This window comes from Grammomys surdaster, unplaced genomic scaffold (assembly GCF_004785775.1).
Source record: "Grammomys surdaster isolate TR1022 unplaced genomic scaffold, NIH_TR_1.0 143, whole genome shotgun sequence".
Lineage (NCBI taxonomy): Eukaryota > Metazoa > Chordata > Mammalia > Rodentia > Muridae > Grammomys > Grammomys surdaster.
In genome coordinates, this window is record NW_021604601.1 from 4,610,553 (window position 1) to 4,626,818 (window position 16,266).

At 42.8% G+C, this 16,266-nt stretch overlaps 1 protein-coding gene across 1 annotated transcript in view; it reads right to left on the reverse strand.

Annotated features, from left to right (window-relative positions):
• The window catches only part of Syne1 (spectrin repeat containing nuclear envelope protein 1), a 471,763-nt gene that overhangs the window by 207,628 nt on the left and 247,869 nt on the right, over positions 1-16,266 (reverse strand). The window contains exons 58-65 of the mRNA XM_028764327.1: positions 15,745-15,888; positions 15,278-15,433; positions 12,967-13,131; positions 11,574-11,746; positions 9,878-10,031; positions 7,750-7,893; positions 6,563-6,727; positions 692-1,009 (exon numbers count right to left, since the gene is read on the reverse strand). Coding sequence (XP_028620160.1) covers positions 692-1,009; positions 6,563-6,727; positions 7,750-7,893; positions 9,878-10,031; positions 11,574-11,746; positions 12,967-13,131; positions 15,278-15,433; positions 15,745-15,888 — 1,419 coding nt within the window. The remainder of the gene's footprint in view (positions 1-691; positions 1,010-6,562; positions 6,728-7,749; positions 7,894-9,877; positions 10,032-11,573; positions 11,747-12,966; positions 13,132-15,277; positions 15,434-15,744; positions 15,889-16,266) is intronic.

Sequence of the window (16,266 nt, forward strand, 5' to 3'; positions counted from 1 at the left end):
TAAGTGTTTCATGGCTCCCTTTTCAGTTTCATTGGTTTTAAATTGCTGAAATAATGAAAACTAATTGCCAAGACCTATGTATCATTTTGGATATGGGAACAACTAAAAATTAGAATGAAACTAGTTATGATTTGTTAACTTAAGCGACTATGTTAGACCCCTTTCATATCACACCATCATTGTAGAAAATTGTCATTTATATATATTTTATAAAAGTACAGCAGTAGACAGGGGAAGTAAATATAATAATTTTGAAAAACTGTATTCTTTTTAAAAATAATTTTAAAAATAGATCACTAATGTGTATGTGCTTGCAACATGTGTGGAGGTCAGAGGGACACTTTAAGGTGGTTCTGACCTTCCGGTGTGGGTCCTAGGGACCAGGCTCAGGTTATCAGGGACCTGTAACAAGCATTTGTACCTATTGAACCATCTTATTGGCCCAGCAAGGAACCATATTCTTTTATAGATGAACCTAAGAAGTTCGTTGCAGAGAGAGAGAGAGAGAGAGAGAGAGAGAGAGAGAGAGAGAGAGAACTGTTGCATTTACTTTAGATGTTCTAGGTAAACATGGTGAGAACTCGGAAGACAACTACTTTATACATAGTTCCTAAATGTTTTCGTGGAATGGACTATGAACTATGCCAAGTGACTTGCTTTGACAGGGCTCAGGAATTCCCCCGAGTTGCACCTTCAGCTGAAGCAACTGGATCTCCTTGGCAGATCGGCTACTCTGGCCTTCACTCCTGACACTCATTTTCTCCTCCATTCTTTTGAGCCACTCGTCAGCCTGCTGGAACTTCTGCTCCATCAGCCTCAGTTTGTTCACAATGTTGTTGAACTGCGTCCGTGTCTCAGCCAGCCTGTGCTGGTAAACCTGCCAGTCCTGACGAAGAGACTCCAGCACTCTGTCTTCCGCCTGGGGGAGGCCTGACAGGATCACATCCTCCCTGGTATGAAGTACTGAGTTCAGCAGGGCCTGACCCTCAGCACAGCACACTTGAAGTTCCTGCAGGGAAAGGGAAAGGGAATGGGTGTCATGTCTGACTTGCAGTTCATGTCAGTCAGTGTGTCTTGGCTAAGTCAGGTGCTCCAGCTTGGAGTTCACATGAGACAAATGTGATTTCATTTTGCCCTATTAAGAAAATGCTCACCGGGCAGTGGCGGCGCACACCTTTAATCCCAGCACTTGGGAGGCAGAGGCAGGCGGATTTCTGAGTTCGAGGCCAGCCTGGTCTACCGAGTGAGTTCCAGAACAGCCAGGGCTACATAGAGAAACCCTGTCTCAAAAAAAAAAGAAAAAAAAATGTTCCTGTCCAAAGGAAGAACAAAAAAAGGAAGGGACAAAAAATGGAACAGAGACTGAAGGAACCAGGGATGGCCCTATCTAGGAATTCACTGTGTCTGCTGACACCAAACCCAACACAGTTGCCATGGTCGAGGCGCTTGCTGAGAGGAACCTAGTGTGGTGTTTCCTTGCGAGGTCCGGCCAGCAACTGACCAATGCAGATGTGGATGCTTGGAGCCAACCATCAGACTGAGCTCAGGGACCCCAGTGGGGAGCTAGTGGAAGGACTGGAAGAGTAGAGGGGGATTGCAACCCCATAGGAAGAGCTACATAGGCTGGCCTGACCACCTAGTTCTCCCAGGGACTAGACCATCAGCCAAAGAGTGTACCTGGAGGGATCCATGGCTCCAGATATGTAAGTAGCAGATGATGGCCTTGCCTGACAGCAATGGGAGGGGAGGCCCTTGGTCTTGGGGAGGTTTGATGCCCCAACATAGGAGGATGCTGGAACGGTGGGGCAGAAGAGTGTGGGTGGCTGGAGGAGCACCCTCATACAGGCAAAGGGGAGGGGGAGGGTGGCTGTGGCATGGGGGCTTGGAGAAGGGGTAACCAGGAAGTGGGATATCATTTGAGATGTAAACGAATGGAATGATTAATTAAAAAAGAAAGAAAATGCATACCGAGAGCCCTTCCAACCAATTCTCTATGGGCTCCACAGCCTTCTACCACCGAGGGTGGGGCAAAAGGACAAGGCCCTAGGGGTCTTTAAACTTAAGCCAGAATTAGATAACTAGGTACCCAGACAGGGTAAACGTGAGAGGTCAGAAGTGGCGCAGGGGCTACAGAGATGGCTCAGCAGTTAAGAACACTGACTGCTCTTCTAGAGGTCCCAAGTTCAATTCCCAGCAACCATATGGTGGCTCATATCTATATGTAATGGGATCGAATGCCCTCTTCTGAGGTGTCTGAAGACAGCTACAGTGTACTCATATACATTAAATAAATAAATAAATAAATAAATAAATCTTAAAGAAAGAAAAGAAAATGCATACCTAATACTGGATGTTGCCTTCCTAAATCTGCAGAACGATCCTGATAATCTCCAAATAAAAGAACAATTCCTCAACTAAGTTTCTGAAATTTGATTGTTTTTTCAGCCTGTAGCAAACGTAGTCATGAAAAAAATCGCTGCTGCATAAGATAATAATGTAGGCTTATTACAGCTCAGAGTCTTTTTAGACAAACATTCAAGGCTGGTGGCCTTGGCATCAAACTGGGGCTACAATTGCTGCTGAGAAAGGAAGTGGGGATCCTTCTTGTGCTAACTGGTGGGAGTCCTCTTCCAGGACTATACTCTAGGGAATGTGGTAGCCAGAAAATCTGGACCAGTGCCTTTTGTAGGCATCTAGCCCTGGGAGGCTGAATCATTGCACAACCTACTGGCAGTTTCCAAGTACAGATATATGCCCTAGACCACAGTATGTGCCTTGAAGATTCGCCCTAAACAATTGAGTGTGAACAGATTTTTTTTTGTTTTTGTTTTGTTTTGTTTTGTTTTGTTTTTTCGAGACAGGGTTTCTCTGTGTAGCTCTGACTGTCCTGGAACTCACTCTGTAGACCAGGCTAGCCTCGAACTCTTGAACTCAGAAATCTGCCTGCCTCTGCCTCCCAAGTGCTGGGATTAAAGGCGTGCACCACCACCACCCGGCGAGTGTGAACAGATCTTAAATAGCATGTGTTGCTTTTTCTAAAAATGCCAGATTCTTAAATATTCTGGCCAAATGGTATATACTTTAAATTATATTCATAAGGAATAAATCCATGTTGGTGAATGATATGATTATCTGCAATAAAAATCACCATGTTAAAATAATCACACCATGAATGTTAAAGGTAACCACACGGTTAGTCAAAACGTAGTAATATGGATGGGAATTTAGCTCAATAAGGTACACACCCAGCATGCAAAAGCCCTGACTTTCCATCCCTAGTGCCATACGAACAAATGAAAAAAAATCAATGGAACAAAACACATGCCACGGTGTACAGACAGGAGCCCAGGATTCACAAGAGACCAAGGCAGGAGGATTACCAGTCTGTGAGCAGCTTAGGGCATATGGCAGGTTGAAGGCCATCCTGAACTATCTAGTGAGACAGGGTTACCAGGAGTAATCCTGCTCCTAAAAGAGAGGTCTACGCTGTTGCCTACAGTCATTTGAAATTGACAGTATGTGATGACTTTTACAGGAAGTTACAATGATCCCACATGCTATGAAGTCACACAACACCTTTTCCACAAGTGCACTGTCAGAGTGCTGTGCTGTGTTCTTGTGTGCACATGACATAGGACAATGTACATCTCCATATCAACCGTACAAACATACAGGATTTATTTGCAAATTTTTATACTTTTTCAAGATGATGTTGTATACACTTTCCTAAATTTGTTTCCATATTTTTTTTCTGAAATAAATACTTTAGGTTTTGTAGGTCTCAGGGCAGTGCTGCCATTACTTAATCCTGTTAGTGTGGTGCTCATCCAGCCATAGACAAGATTACTGGGTGTCACCATCCTGTGCTTATGAAACTTTTCTTAATGCACAGACATTGTGGCCACAATCTGTAGGTATGTGATACCCAGTCTAATCTCTAATTTTTTGGTGTTTTTTTTCTTTTTGAGACAAAGTTTCTCTGTTTAACAGAGCCCTGGCTATCCTGGGGTTACTTTGTAGACCAGGCTGGCCTCATTCATAGATATATGCCTGCCTCTGCCTCCAGAGTGCTGGGATTAAAGGTGTACAACATCATGTCTTCCTTCCTTCCTTCCTTCCTTCCTTCCTTCCTTCCTTCCTTCCTTCCTTCCTCCCTCCCTCCCTCCCTCCCTCCCTTCCTTCCTTCCTTCCATTTTTAGTTTATGTGCATTGGTGTTTTGTCCATATGTATGTCTGTGTGAGAGGTCAGATCCTCTGAAACTGAACTTACAGACAGCTGTGAGCTGCCATGTGGATGCTAGGAATTGAACATGTGTCCTCTAGAAGAGCAGTCAGTGCCTTTAACCACTGAGCCATTTTCCCCAGCCTAATCTTAACTTATCTCTGCTCACATGGTTTATAGAAACAGTTCTATCTATTAAATAAACTATCCTCCTACAAGCTATGTTCTCATCTATCCATATGTCAAGTATTTATGCCAAAGGGAAAGCATAGTTTGATATTTAAGTGTGGATATATGTTTCACGACTCAAATTAGCCCCCCGGTTTATATAAAATCAATGACTGTAGTCTATAAAATTGTGATGTGTCTAACATCTAATACTTCTTTGCTTTATGAATTGATGAACTGTTTAAGGTTTCCTTACTCTTTATCTAATCTCACAGCAATTGTATGGCACCAGAGAGGCTGTGTCTAATGACACCTAGTAGCAGATTCCACGCACCACTGGGTATGGGTTGGAGGACATAAAGAACCTAGAGAAGCCTACTGTGGTGTAGCAGGGAATTCAGATGCTCCACTGCTGGCTCCTGCCACCACCATGCACCTTCCTCTTCAGCATTTGTGGAGATTCAAATCAGACAGTGTAGAAGAAATACATGGGCGGCAAGGGCCTGGAGTTACGTTTGAGCCGTGCTCATCTGACTGAACTGACCAAAAATAAGAGAAGCATCTAGGCAGGAACTTGCTCAAATCCTACACAACAACTTTAAGAGCTCAGCTTTTGCTACCCAGAGTGTCTGGGAGAGGGAAGAAGGCTATTTAAAGAAACAATGTCAACTGCTCTCATGTGAGTGGTAACAGCTGTTGGGTGTCAGGAAGCCTGTATTCTGGAGACAGAGATAGGGATATCCTGAGTTTAAGGGTAGACTTGGTTGTGTAACAAAACCCTGTCCTAAACAATAACAAAATGAATAAGTACACACAGAGAGAGAGCAACAGTCAAACCTATAAGGTCTCATAGATCAGAATTCGTACTGTTCAAAGGCAGGATAGATGAGACCGTTAAGTCAGTTAGTGAAAATCTAATTTGCATAACATCTAGTATTTATTTATCTCGTGAACAGGTCAGATACTTAAGCAAGATAGAGATTCTCCTCATTGAATTCTCACAACACTGGGACAAAAAACAGAGTGAGGTTAGGTTCTTTAGTGTCTGAAGTCACCTAGCAACAGGTCCCATGGAGAATTAGAGTCTAAGAGTCCTAACCTTCACCTGTTCACTCGGCACTATGCAACACTCCTTGAAACTCAGCAGGTCATGGGAGTTGCATACACCAGGGATATCCATGAGAGTCTCTGCTCTTCCTACCTTGTTCTAGCTGTAAGGACAGCTTGCTCGTCTTGAGTCAGTTCTATTTGGGGTTAACACCATGTTAAGAAGTCCCAGGATACTCCCTAGTGGGACATGGGGGTGGTCTTATCAGCCCTTTGCAGTTCTTTGTTGTCTGCTCCTACTAGCCTTTTCATGGAGACCTCGCTGAAGACCTACCTAACTCTGCAGGTGTGAGTGACTAAGGGTTCAATGCTGGCATAAGTTCCTCTGCACTAGTCTATTACTGATTATTACTGTCCTTAGCCCGTTGTGTACAATAATCTCGTGGGTTTGTTTCCATCACTAAATTGTAAATTCCTCAGTGGCTGGAATTAATGCCCAAGCCATCTTTATCTGCTCTAGTTTGTGTTGTATTTGCTTTGTATTGGGTGCCACGGAACTATGCAAAAGAGTAAGGACATGGACTATGACCACAGTCATATGACCACAGTCCATGGACTATGTACCCAGTCTCTCTGACATATTGCCTTTGGCTCCAGCCTACTGTCCTGAGCACCCACACATCTCTTAGCTCCTCTGATTTCTTCTAGAACTCTTTGCCAAGTCCTAGACTTTCAGGAGTACAGAGGTTTCTATTGACGCCAGGTGGCTACAGAGCATGCTCTCAGCTTCACTCAGGGCCTGCCACATTTTGTTGGTTCCTGATGTTTTATCCTTCATCTGAAACCGTCCTTTTGAGAGCAACAGGTGGGCATGTCAATCAGCCCTGGGCACTAGGTCAGTAGCTACTGCTGTCAGAGGCCATCCTAGTAGCTGAACAAATCTTCCAAGAGTTGGTTTTGTTGGTTTAAATTGCCCAACAAGTGATAGGAAAAAGAATGTTCCAGATCGAGCCTCACCTTAACTGAATATGTATCAGCTCTCTGCAGGTCTCATTAATTTCCCATCACTTGAAATCATGGCTTCTTTTTCATAGGAAGGAACCCTTTGGTCTCTGATAGAATTACCTGAAGATTGCGCAATGTTGTCTCATGGGTGTGGGTGTCACCCTCAAGAGCTAAGCATCGGTCAAGTTTCTCTTGTTCTTGCCCCAGCCAACTTTCAAACGCCTTTAGGTCTCTCTGATACTCTTGGTGAAGGCGGACCAGCTTTTCCAATTTTGTCACCGATTCCTGTCATCAGCATTTAAAATGAGTAAGAAAGAATCACTGAATGCAGAATTCACATTTGGAGTTTAATCTTTTATGTTTATTTATTTGTGTGTGTGTGTGTGTGTGTGTATGTGTGTGTATGTGTGTGTGTGTGTGTGTATGTGTGTAGCTAGAGGACAATTTTTTGAGTCAGTTCTCTCCTTCCAACTTTGGGGTCTGGATCAAACTCAAGTTGTCAAGTACGGTGACAAGAACCTTTGCTTGCTGAAGCATCTTGTCAGCTACACTTTTGAAGTTTAAGAAAAGCATAATTATTAAGTCATCAGAACACAAATAATTTCCTTTTGAAAAGAACCTTTAAGTTTCCTATGCAAACCAAGGACACAAATGGGGACCGATAGAAAGAGGGGTGGATTGGGGCAAATACGTTCAAAATGTAATATATGAAATTCTCAAAGAACTAATAAAAAATGAACAAAAGAAAAGATAGTATTTCTCTCTCTAAAGAAAAACATAAGAAAATAGAGAAACAAATATTTAAGTCTGGAAAGATCTCAAAGATCAATTTTTAATGAAATGTTAGATGGACTTACCAAAAACAAAGTAAGTTTACTTTTCTGAAAAAGTCACTATGGTTAGCATTGAAAACGGAAATGTTTACATTGTGTCTTAAATGAGACTTTGGAGTTGGTCGATTTGTTTTTCTGGATTTCTAATAAAGTAGACTATGTTCCTAAAAGGTGTTGTAATTTTCCTTGGGAAGCCTTGGTGACAATTGGCAAATGCTACAAGGTGATTGTTTTCTACTTTATAAAACTCCCATAGCCAGATATCATGCAGAACTTAGGAATTTTCAATACAAAGACCTCTGAAAGTTTTGTGAAAATGTTACATTTCTAGTTGGGTCTTTGTCAATGTTTTAACTTGTGTTTGATTTTGCTAGTGGTGTTTTTTAAAATACTAAGGTTCATTTAGCTTTTTTCACCCTGTTTTCACGAGGTCGTCAGTCCTGAATGAGTCCACAGGACCCTGGCCAGTCATACCTTGGCCTTCTCTTTGAGGCCTTGGTGCCGTTCTTGCAGATCCTGCAGTTCTAACTGGGTGACGTAATGCTCTGTCATGGCTGCCCTCTTGACTTCGATGGTCTCTAGCAGGCTACCATGACTCAGCACTTCCTCATTTAATAGCTAGAGGATGAAAGAAAAAAAAACAATAAAATGAATAACTCATGCATAAGCACGACAACGATCTTGGGCAAATTAATGGTTTCTAACTGTACTGGTGACAAATGACCTTCATCTATCCATCCATTCAATTCGATTATACAGACCTGTGTGTGTGTGCGCGTAAAATATCTGCATATAATGTTTCAATATATATTTCAGATCTGGTCTAGAGTGTCTCGGAGACTTTAATTTCCTATTATCTACTTTGTATTTTTTGAATATTTCAAATTTCTTATGTCTATGAATGGCCTCCTGATCTCTACCCTGTTACCATTCTGTCTTATCAGGCCTTCTTCCTCAGCCATTTTTTAAGACAGTCAATGCCATCCCACCCCCACCCCTCCTTTCAAACACTCTAGAACATTGGAAAGGAGTCTCTTGTTCTCAGTATCTACTCCAGGCCACTCTTAACTTTCAATCGTGTTTCAACAGGAATTTCTCAGACAGAGGCAAACTCTGAGAGAAAGAAAGATTAGGGCAAGCTGGGCTATGGAGTCTACTGGAGGCCTGAACACAGTGTAAGAGACAGAGCCTGCACCCTCCCCCAGATCACCATCTAGCACCCTCCACTGCTGTCCAGAAATCTTCATCCCACAATGCACCAGAACCTTTCCTTCCTCAGCCTATTGACATGATAGAATTCTGTCTTCAATTACTTCCAGACTACTCTTTGTTCTCAATCATTTAGGGTACTGTCTGCCTGTCTCCTGTTTCAAAAACCTCTTGCTTATCCCTCTGCCCTGATCCCAAATAATCTATGCTAACCCTTTCCAAATTAGTGTCTCACACCATGCCATATCATTGTGATATCTCCTTTAATTGTGACATCTCCCAGTTATAATTATGTACTTAAGTACTTATTAGTAAGTATACACATTCCTATTAGAAGACACTTGTTTGCTATCTTACAAACTCCTAAGGGAGCTCAATAGTATACTGTAAACAGTGGGAAACCTGTCAGGAGGTTGTGGGGAACACCTTTAATCTTACCACTAGGAAGCAGACAGGAGAATCTCTGTGAGTTCAAAGCCAGCCTGGTCTACAGAGTAAGTTCCGGGATGGTCAGGGCTACATAAGGAGACCTCCATCTCAAAAAAGGGAGGAGGGACCAATGTGGGGTTCTTAGGGTAATGGAACATTCACCTTTACAGGAGTAGAGCAGTCACTGACCAACAAGAAACAAGATGAGAATCAGGAGCCTTAGAATTCAGGTAAAGCAGATGGATCGTCAGGAACTAAGTGCTAATATGGAGATGAAAGGGAAGGGTCCTGAGGTGAGGGGGAGGCCAACTTGATCCGTATGAAATGGTGCAAATAGGCAGAAATCGAGAGCTTGAAGGATTTCCATGCAGACTACAGTAAACTCAGCTCAAGACATTATTATTCCAAAGAGTATGCCCTGGAGGAGGTATGCTACCCAGCTCCAGCATGGCTGTGTTTGAATACTACTTCAAAGTGAGAGTTTTAAAATTCTACATATTTTAAAATCTTTTCATGTTGTACTACAACTGTATGATGTTGGACCCAAACTGTACAAAAGTAGTAATATAGGGCCTACAGTTTAGCTCAGTGGCTCAGCGCTTGCCTGGCATGCATGTGCCTTGGTTTTAACGTCCAGCATTGAGGATGAGAGAGTGGGTAGGTAAAAGAATAACAGTGGTAGTGAAAAGAATATAAGGAAGAGAAAGCACATTTACTTCTGACATTAAGAGGTGACACATTTTAAATGGCCTGCGTTATAAAACATCGGTGTATATGGTTATACTGGAAAAGAAAATGTTTGCTTCTGAGTTACATAACTACAAATAACATCCTACTTGAGAAAGATATTAGAAATTAAGCATGGGGTTTAACTTCCCTGTGTGTGCATTGCTGGTACATAGCTGATGCCACTTTTGCCTGAAGTTTACGCTAGAATGCAAAGCAGGTATAATCCAGTTCGAACCTTGGCTTTTCCCAGAGCTGTTACTTTCTCCCGTAGCTCTGTGTGCTGTCTCTCCAATTCAGTCAGGCTGACTTCCACACCATCCATCCAGCTGGAGAACTGCCGGACGTCATCCTGATAACTTGTCCACTTTGAGAGCGCTCCTTCCAGCTGACTGCAAGGGGTTGGTAAGATGTCAGTTCCCTAATCTGAGCATCTCCACAGCTCTGATGTCTGCCATGTGCATTCGATCCCCTGTAGCCAGCAGAGCATCCAGAGACCTGGGATAGATGACTGGCCTGGGCTTGCTAAATCCCACTCTAAATTTCTGATGAAAATAGCTTCAGAGAGCAGAGTCCATTTAAATCTAAGCTCCAAAGTGGGTCTAAACACGACCTCTAGAGGGTCCAGGGAACACCATCACTTGGAGAGACTGAAGGCCACCCAGAATGGGATGTCCAGATCAAGTCAGAAACCGAGCTAATCCCCAGCAAGTCAAACCATAAGGCTATGTGGAGAAGGAAGGACAGAAGACAGTAACTGCTGGGAGGAAGAACAAACTTGGGGAAAATAAGCATAATGACCATTCTGCAGGGAATTTAAAGATTATAAAATCACAATGGAGAATGGGGCAATATTCCCTGAAGTTGTCTAAATATGCACACGTAACGTTCCCCTTGCAGATAAGTATTTCCTTTAGTCAATACACATATCACATTAGTTAATGATGTGAATTATTGGGACTAATTTTCATACTGTGACCATGTCTTGGCATACTCCTGTCAATGGCCTCTCACAGGTTTCCTCAGACCTCCTACTGCAGAAAACTGCCCCTGGACTTCTGGGTGCTGGATACTGGATCTTTCAGGCTGAGGAGAGTCCCTGGGCCCTTCTGCATTCCCAGATTGAGAGAAATGCTAACAAAAGTGCCAAGGAACTGTCACCCCTTGATGACAGCCCTCAACCCTCTCCTGTGTCCTGGTTGCTTCTTTACCAGTGTCTCCACTCTCTCTTCTCAGATGGGACAACTTAGAGGTATTAAAATGGCAAGGAGTCAGGGACTGGAGAGATGGCTCAGTAGTTAAGAGCACTGGTTGCTCTTCCAGAGTCCTGAGTTCAATTTCCAGCAACCACATGGTTGCTCACAACCATCTGTAATAGGATCGGATGCCCTCTTCTGGTGTGTCTGAAGATGGTGACAGTGCACTTATATACATATAAATCTTTAAAAAACAAAAACAAACAAACAAACAAACAAAAAAACCAGCATGGAGTCACCCAGACAAATAATTCCAGCTGGGTACTGTGAGGCCGGTTTGGTGACATTCCTTTCCTTCAGTCCTTGATGAATATCTCCTTGAGAATCCTCCCAAGTGAATCACTTAGATTGACTTTATAAACTACCCCCGTTTTATGAAATGTCTATTATCCTTTGGTTTCTAAGCATCAATCAGCAACAAAACATAGGCACAATATTTCAGATGAACTCAGAGTAAAAGCCATACCTTCTAGATTCTTTTGCTCTTTAGAGCTCTTATAAGAAGGGAGGGGAGGAAGGGAGTAAGAAAGGGAGGCGAGGAGGAAAGAAATGGAAATAGGAAGTAGGGAGAAGGAAGGGATGGAGGAAAGAGGAAGCTAGGAAGGAGAACAGCCACCATTGGAATATTCTGTCATCTTCCAGTCACGACTCACGGGCACCGGGCATGGCTTCACTCACCTTCTACATCGAATTGCTGCAGACAGGAGGGATTCCCACATGTCCTTCATGGCCTGCAGCTGCTGCTGAACAGCAGGGCTGCCTTCAGGAGAGGTACTCTGCAGAACATACTCCCCCCGGCTTATGATCATTTTCATCTGGATCTCTTTTTCCTGTCTCACTGACAACAGAGCCTGTTAAAAAACAGTAACAACAAACAAACAAACAAAAAAACAAAGACAGAATTCTTCATGTTTATATATTTAATATCCTTGGCTTGCCACATAGTTCAGAAGCCCTGAAGACTTGCAGGTATCTGAGTAGCTTTTGCATCCTAGTCCTGAGTCTTCTCTGTTTAATTCCTTCCTTCCACATCTCATTTTAACAGAGGGGGATGCTGTATATCCCTGGACCCTCAAAGTTCTCAGGACAGAAAGTTCACATGTATCTAGTGCAGCCTCCCCATGGAAATGGGTCATGTGGATCAAGGTTTTCACAGGCATCAGTCCTTTTAGCAAGAAAAGGAAATCTAAAGTCCAAAGTTGCCAGAGAGGTAGTATCTGTCAAAACGCAAACCTTCTGCTCCCTTCCCATCCCTATGGCTGACATCTTTTGCAGCTTAGCTGAGCCTCTAGTGGCCCTGTGCCTACATGGTCAGGAAGGAACAGCAAGCTCGCCACCCTCGGAACCATCATTTCTTCCCTCTAGCTTTTAACCCCATATTCATCTCCCTCAAACCTCCATCCAGTCATCTACACCAGAACATTCCATCTCTCTTAAAAAAAAAAAAAGCATTTACTTTTTCTAGCCACCACCAATACCACCACCACCATGTGAAATCATCGTCTCCCGCACTTCAACCTCAGCAGCAGACAACATAGCTTTGGAGAGCAAAGGTCATATTTATTCATATTCATATTTATATTCACTTTTGATCCCTTGGTGTCAAAACAGAGTGCCAATCTAGGCACTGAAGTTACAAGGGGGAGATGGATGAAATGAAGATTAATTCTTTTCATTACAAATGCAAAACAGGATTGGTTATTTCAAGATGGAATGAGAGTTGACTAAGCGATACAGGCAGAAAAGTAACTGAATCAGTGAATTAAATGTTTCACCAAAATATTTCCTCAGAATTCATGTGACTGGGATGGAATTTGAAGCTGGCTTCTTGATCACAAATCACCACATTTGTGTCTTATTTTATTTTATTTTTGTAAAGTCTGTGTGTGGATGAACTTGTTCAGACTGAAACAAACGGTTGATGCTTACGGATGAGCATGTTATGTGAGAAAACATCCATCCACAGAGCATCTAGACATTTCATATAGACAGAGGACCACAAAGTCATACCAGGCTGATAGAGACGCAAGAAAAGGCAATGTATAAGTAAGAGGCCTCTCAGTATACACACCTCCAGCTTGAGCATTCTGCCATCCAGCACACTCTTATCCGACGTGGGGAGGCAGTATGAATCCAGCATGTGAACTGCATCTGACATCCATTCCTGCAGTTCTTTAACGCCCAGGGAGAACTGGCTGTGCTCAGCAACAATCCTGTCCAGCCTGGATACTTTCTCCTGGAAATGACAGAGATGGTTTTTCTAGCTGTCAGCTCCACTGAGACTTGACAGCCTGCTGCTATTGGAAACTAACACTTCATCAGAGTCTGCTTCGAAAGGGAGCAAACCTGGGCTCACTGCATGAGGTATGTGGCACGCCTATCTAAATCATGGAAAATCTGTAGAATAACCAGGTCAAAAGGCATGATGATTGCAGCTTGCTGCCCTACACTGATATACTTAGGAGAATCATGACTTACTTTTTATTCAGCAGAGTTTCTTTTTAATGCATATTAGCATTCAATCCACCATCGTCTTTAGCTTTCACATTCAACGGACACACCACGTATTCTTACAGACCTACGCTGTGGGTGGTCTTGAAACATAGCAATTTCATATGTTGTAATGGTTCTAAATAGCATCTAATATGTATATATTTAGTAGAAACATAATTTTGCACAGGAGTGGAACAGAGGATACATTTAGAGGACAGAGCACACACATCTGCATTTTAGATGACAAGAAAACCTTCATGGCTTCCCTCTTTGTTCACTTCAGGTCATAGCCAACAGAGTGGATGAAGATTTTCTACAGTGTTCAAGTTCTTAAATACTCAAACATCTCTTGCTTTTTAATATCTAGGCCACTGCAAAGGAGTGAAAAAGGTGTTTGGGAAGGCTTTTCTGTTTGTTTTTGTATTTTGGTTTTAATTTAATTTAATTTAATTTAATTTAATTTAATTTAATTTAATTTAATTTAATTATCTTGAGACAGGGTCTTGCTTGTGCTGCCCAGCCTGGCTTTTAACTCATGACACAGCCCAGTCCGGCCTTGAACTTACAGCAATTCCTCTGCCATTACCTCTTGAGTCCTGGGCTTCCAGATGTGCACTAACATATCAGTTACAATGAGATGTTCTTTTTTGTTGTTGTTTTTTTGTTTTGTTTTGTTTTTGTTTGTTTGTTTTTCGAGACAGGGTTTCTCTGTGTAGTCCTTGTTGTCCTGGAGCTCACTCTGTAGACCAGGCTGGCCTCGAACTCAGAAATCCGCCTGCCTCTGCCTCCCAAGTGCTGGGATTAAAGGTGTGCGCCACCACTGCCCGGCAATGAGATGTTCTTAATCCATTCTAACTTTAGCTACGTGCTAGGTTTTCTAAAATCATATGCGTATGCAAATGGAGACAGTTTACATCAGGACTGTGTGAAGACCCAAATTAGCAGATCAGAAGTAACTTTACAGTAAAATGGACAATGTCACGTTATTTAAAGATCCATATAGTAGAGTTCCTAAATGCTAACATCTGAAATTTTTTTAAAAAAGAAGTAAATGTTAAAGTTTGTCCAAGCTTGAAAGAACTGTCCCATTTAAAGGGTCTGTATTACTCTAGTGGGGTTCACCCAGTGAAGTCCTGTGTGTACTCAATACTTTATCCTAAATATCCTTGAAAGATTTACTCAGGCTAGTCATTGACAATTCCAAACTCTGCTTTGGAGTCATTTGTTTGTTTGTTTTGGTTTTTTGAGACAGGGTTTCTCTGTGTATCTGATCTCTGGCTGTCCAGGAACTTACTCTGTAGACCAGGCTGGCCTCGAACTCAGATATCCGCCTGCCTCTGCCTCCCAAGTGCTGGGATTAAAGGTGTGCGCCACTACTGCCCGGCTGCTTTGGAGTCTTAACTGAAACTATCAGTTAACACATCCTCACCTTCTATATAATGAATACACAAAAGCTGGCTGACGTTTTAAAAATTACCCTAGACTTATTCTATAGCTACAATACATTTTAAACTGCTTTCCGGTTCACGTTTTTCTAGTATAATTTAATCTACTAGTCTTCAGCACAGAAAACTGTGTAATTTGCTTTCGGGTTATGTCTTGAGCCCTGGGAATCAAAGTGCCATAGAACATCATTTTATTAATGCTGGAAACTGGCAGCGTATTCTGTCTTTGAAAGATCCCTGGCTGATTTCACAGAGCCACTTAAGAACTATAGTAAAAATATTGAGTCTGCTTTCAAAATGAGGGAGATGTCATGGGCACAAGCCTTACGGTTGACCCGGAGCTACCACTCTGTGAGGGTGTTAGGATGACCCTGCATGACCTATGGACAGTCCAGTTTTGTGACATCAGTATCACACTCACACGAGACACATGCCAGGCGTTACCTTGGTTACATTGCTTAGCGCTAGATACTGAGAAGACAGCTGCGACACTCTGTGCACAAAGCTCTTGCTTGCAGCTTGTCCCTCCCATAGCTGCCGAGCTTTCTCCTTCAGCCTGTGGAGCTGAGGCTCGTAGCACTGTATCTCCTCAAGGACAGACTGGAAAGCACAAGCGGGTTACCATTCAGAGGCTGGGGCAAGCACATGGAGGACCCAGAGAACATGGAATTAAACATTGACAAGCAACTGGAGTCTCCTGAAGACTGCATTATTTTCAAGCTACACACTGTGGGATGCTATGGGAAGAAAACAAACCATGCCTCAGAGGAGAGACAGAAAACATTAACTCAATTCTGTCAGAACGAGGAGAAGGAACACTGCATCTGAAGGTGCTGTTAGCTAAGACCAGGGCTCCAAGCATGCATCTGGCCAGAGCGGACAGAGGAAAGAGTGAGGTTGGGCCCCATCACCTGCAGCTTCTGCTGCTCCCTCCTCTTGGCGGGCAGGTCGTAGAGGCGATTGCTGCTCTCCTGCACCAGTCTCTCCGTTTTACTCAACCAGTTCTGCACGGGCTCTGCACTCACTTCAAAGTCTTTCATCTGGATCTTTAGATTCTGCGAGAGTTTAGATAATATCAGGGATGGATGAGCAAACCCAAATCCCAAAGGGTGGGGAGAAGGGCCACCAGTAAGTACTCTCTGCAAAAGTGCAGGGATGTGAATTTAATTCACAGAATCAACTTTAAGCAAATAAACAAAGCTAGCATGGTGGCATGGGTTTATAATCCTAGAGTTGAGAAGGACATACAGAAGAGTCCCTGCAGACTAGCAGATTCTGTGCCATCTAGGTTCAGAAAGAGACCCTGTTGGAAAAAAAATAAGGCTAAATGTGATTGAAGATGACTACACTTAATGTCAATATGTGACCTACACACACACAGAATAGGGAGAGGGACAGAGAGACAGACATATACTCAGAGAGAGAGAGAGAGA